The 4,262-nt window shown below is 38.9% G+C and overlaps 1 protein-coding gene across 1 annotated transcript in view; it reads right to left on the reverse strand.

Moving 5' to 3' along the window:
* The window catches only part of LOC107746536 (disintegrin and metalloproteinase domain-containing protein 19-like), a 39,379-nt gene that overhangs the window by 12,349 nt on the left and 22,768 nt on the right, over positions 1–4,262 (reverse strand). Inside the window, exons 7-9 of the mRNA XM_016560779.1 lie at positions 3,880–3,945; positions 2,307–2,378; positions 2,057–2,223 (exon numbers count right to left, since the gene is read on the reverse strand). Coding sequence (XP_016416265.1) covers positions 2,057–2,223; positions 2,307–2,378; positions 3,880–3,945 — 305 coding nt within the window. The remainder of the gene's footprint in view (positions 1–2,056; positions 2,224–2,306; positions 2,379–3,879; positions 3,946–4,262) is intronic.

Consider the following 4,262-nt stretch of genomic DNA (forward strand, 5'->3'; position numbering starts at 1 on the left):
TTTTTTTTTTTTAAATTTGTAATTCAACTTTTTTATTGTTCAACAATCATAACTTCGTACATCACCACAGTATTCCATATTCACCTTTCCAATCAATTACATATTCAGCCACTTGTCACCATGAATGTAACAAAACAAAGCACATGTAAATTAAACAGTTGTTAAGAAGTCCTGCTCATCACACCATTTTTATATGCTGCCAAAAATGATCCCATGTTTTTTTCATTTCTCCCTCACTCTGCAGTCTCCCCAACATGCACTCATATGATGCAATTTCAATCATCCCATGGATCAAATCTTTCAAATCAGGGGTTTTGGGGCATTTCCAATTGCGTAAGATCATCCTGGCAGCTGCGATACAACTAATCTTAATAAGGGTAAATGCATTTTTTTCTATATTAGGTACAACTGATTTATCTCCAAGAAGGCATATTTGTGGTTCCACAGGTAAATTAAAGCCCAACCACTCTTCAAGTATTCTCAGAATTTTACGTCAGAATGGCTGAACTAAAGAACATTCCCCAAATCATATGTAAATAAGTGCCCTCTTCTTCCTTACATTTCCAACATAGATTATATAGCTATCCCCATCCTGTAAAGTCTAGATGGTGTATAATAGTATCTATGTACTATTTTGTAATGAATGAATTTCCCCCTAGCTTCCCTTATGTTCTTGGAGAGGAAGCACTATCTGTTTCTCACACAACTTTATGAAATTGCTTCAGGAGATTTGGATTATAGAGCATTATGGACTACTTTTATGATACTTTTATGTCCTTTTTGCGGTTTCTTTGCAGCTTTCTTTCTGCAACAGGGAACCTCGCCAAAAACACATGTATTTTACCCCCCGGAACGCGATTTTTACCTCCCTCGAAACGCCATTGGGCTAGTTTTGAGTAGCCATTGGGTGGGTTTTGTTGTGAAAACCTGGCAACCTTGCAGTGCGTTCACTTTTACCATTGTTCAGCAAATTATTGTTATTGCACAATTATCAAAGTGATTCATATTCTTGAGTTGTGAGGGCAAAAGATTTCCACACACAGATTTCATATCACGTTCAAGTTGTTTCTTTTTGAATTTGCCGGGTTGACCAACAGAAAGCTTCATGTACGGCTACACTTGAACTTATAACTTATATAACTTATAATGAACTTACAATCACTTATTATGTTACCAAGATTTTTACATCAAAAACCATCATAATTTAGAATAAGCTATTTTCTGTTCTGTTTTGACCTCCCTCATCAGAACGCTCTGTTTGAACAGGCGTGGCAGATTGTAGACTCTGAAGTAAACGCACACTGCTATGATTGGCTAACAGTTGTGTATGTTTGACAGCCTATATCTTTCATAGATGGACTCTGCTGTGTTTTTGATTAAAAACACAAATACTCAGTACATATCAAACGATCTGTAATAACAGACAAAGCAATAGTGACCACGTAATAAAAACAGTTACTCGCACTTGTGTGGTGTGACATTACTGTCGGATCCAAGCATTGTCTTTTAGTTTCAATATTTCTGAAAATCCCACGTTGAATTGTGCCTTGTTTGCAAACGAATCCACAGTAAAATTAAGTGAACGAAGGACCAAGTTCTTACTGACGCAGTCTCGAACTTCATTAAGAATAAAGTTCATAAAATAAAGTTTATCCTTTGGGTTCTGCATAGACCTGCGTTTGCATCTCTCATAAACACTACAGGTGCAAATTGGTGGGCGGGGCTAAACAGGCAGCAATGTAGAAGCAGGCATTGATCATCTTCTGCGGAGTCTGTGTTTAGCCACACTATTACTTCATAGAGTTGCACATTCCACAAGCTGTCGTTTTGGCAGACTGGCTTCAATATAAGCTGTTTTTAGACTAACGAGAAAGTTTTGAGTTCTAAAACTTAATTGGATGTTTTTAAAGTACAATGACCTCTTATGTCAAAAGATCAAGGGAATTAATTTTTTTCAGTTTATGACCCTTTTAAAGCTATAATCAAGATCATTATCAGTGATCATTATTATCTGATCATATGTTAATTAGGTGGGAGGAGCTACAGCGAGACTGACGTTACTAGCTGAGCGTTGTCATTGGGCAGCTGTGGCAGCTGTTTCCTCCTCCAGGTCAGAAACGCACCCAGGGTGCTGTAGGGGTTGTCGGTCACAGTGATCTTGTCTTGATCGTTCCAGATCTCCAACCGGATCAGAGCCACACGGATGTTCAGTGATTTGTAATACTAGGAACATCAAATCACATAATATATTAAGAGTCCAGAAGCAGGTAAATGATAAAAGTGTGTTTAATAGTAGGCAATCTCACCTTATCCACAAAGTTAGCTGCTTCAAGCAGCTTTGTTTTGGTCCTTTCAAGGTCCCGACCGTGCTTCACGAACTGAAAAAGAGACACTATTAGGATGCATCTTTGACCTCAGATGGCTGAAATTAATTTTGTGTCACGTAGGTCGTGTTTCTCAACTGGTGGGTCGCAACCCAGGTCTGGGTCGCCCGCACAGTATATCACTTCACTAAAGCGCAGAAACTACGAGCATGCAACGCATGAAAAAAGTACAGTACAGATAAATCACATAACTGGTACTGTGTGTGTTAGCTGGTAACGATTTGCATGAAGGTATGATATTCATTCTACTCAGGGGCAGTTTCCACGTTTCATTAACAGTTCATGTTAGTATTGTATATTGACCATGGTAACTGTTGTTTCCATAACCCAAAAATACCATGTTATTTTCACTTTGTGTCATTTTGTATATGTTTAAATGACTGTGGTGGCGTGGCTCATACCAACTTAATTGTATTAACAAAGTGGGTCGCGCCTTGACGACCATGGGAAAATGTGGGTCCCAAGGCCAAACCAGTTGAGAACCACTGACGTAAGTGTTGATGATGAGATGATTCTATCATGAGTCATGACAGGAAACGAGTTTTATCTGCTGAGGTACAGTGGAGTGAGTCAACAAACAGACAAGATCTGAAGCTCCAGAGCTGTAAGGTAACTGTCATTGTTATTTACCAGACAGTTTTATCCATAGCAACCAGCTGGTTATAATTGTGATAAATATGACCTACAAAAAATGCTGATTAAAAGAAGAACAAACTGTCTGAATCATTTTAACCTGAAGCAGTTTGAAACTGATTAAACATCTCAAACGTGGTGTTTCTATATATATTTTTTTAATCTGTTGAGCAGAGTCTATTGGCCGTCTGTTTGAGTTAATCTACACTATGTGAATAAGACAAGAGTCTCTCTCATCTCCCAAAGCTCCCCAAGAAACCCCTGCTTTTCAGCAGATACCTGAAGTTAAAGGTGCAATAGGTGATTGCCTTCAGAAACATTTTTTGTTATTCTGGTTGAAAGTCTCTTCACATCCCGATAGCAATCATTAAGTTAAGTTGTCTAAATGTATTTATCTGTATTTATATATTCTGTGGAAGGCGTAGGACCAAGAAATGTTCGTCCGATCAAAACGCTCGTTCCGAGCATTTTTATTGACTTTCCTACCTGCCTGTCAACATATGTATTTGCATACCTCTGCGCACCCGGTTCACGCAGACAGGATATGTCAACAGCACATTCACGTATGCAATGCAGACAGAGCAACTAGAGAGAACGGCAGGCAAACATCAACAACCTGATCTTCCTTCCTGGTATTGTAATACTGTTACTAACTGTACTATAAAGTTTTCTCACCGGTTAATGACATATGATGTATTGTAGTAATGTTGTCTCTGGTCGTCTGGTCTGTGGGCGTATATGCGTTCAGGAGACGTGGTTTTGGACGACGATTTGCAGGGAGGGTGGGACGTTCGCTTTCAGTACTTTCAGGCTAAAGTTAGCATTTTCCAAGATGTCCTACTGCACCTTTAAGAGATTTTACCTCTGCATGGTCGGCCACCACCATCAGCTCCACGTATTTCATGCTGCTGCTGACATCCCTTCTTCCCTGCAGGAAGAGATAGGAAAGATAGGGATGAGCATAGACTAATTTGATATATTACAGAAGAAGTGCTGAGTCACTACCTCAAAGTCTGAGTTTATGAATTTAAATACTGTGAGACATGACTAATTGGGACTGGGGGACATCCTGTGTCTTCGGACAGGGACAGACATTCATGTAAGCCAACTCAAGAACAATGTGTCCTTGGTTTAGTACCACTTTAGTCAGCTCTTCACATTTATTTAAATAACAAGTTTATTATCTGGTACTTTCCACGAATAGTATACAAAAAAGGGCCTGAACTCTTAAAAAAAAAAAAAAAA

This window comes from Sinocyclocheilus rhinocerous, unplaced genomic scaffold (assembly GCF_001515625.1).
Source record: "Sinocyclocheilus rhinocerous isolate Xijiao unplaced genomic scaffold, SAMN03320098_v1.1 scaffold679, whole genome shotgun sequence".
In the NCBI taxonomy this organism is placed as follows: domain Eukaryota; kingdom Metazoa; phylum Chordata; class Actinopteri; order Cypriniformes; family Cyprinidae; genus Sinocyclocheilus; species Sinocyclocheilus rhinocerous.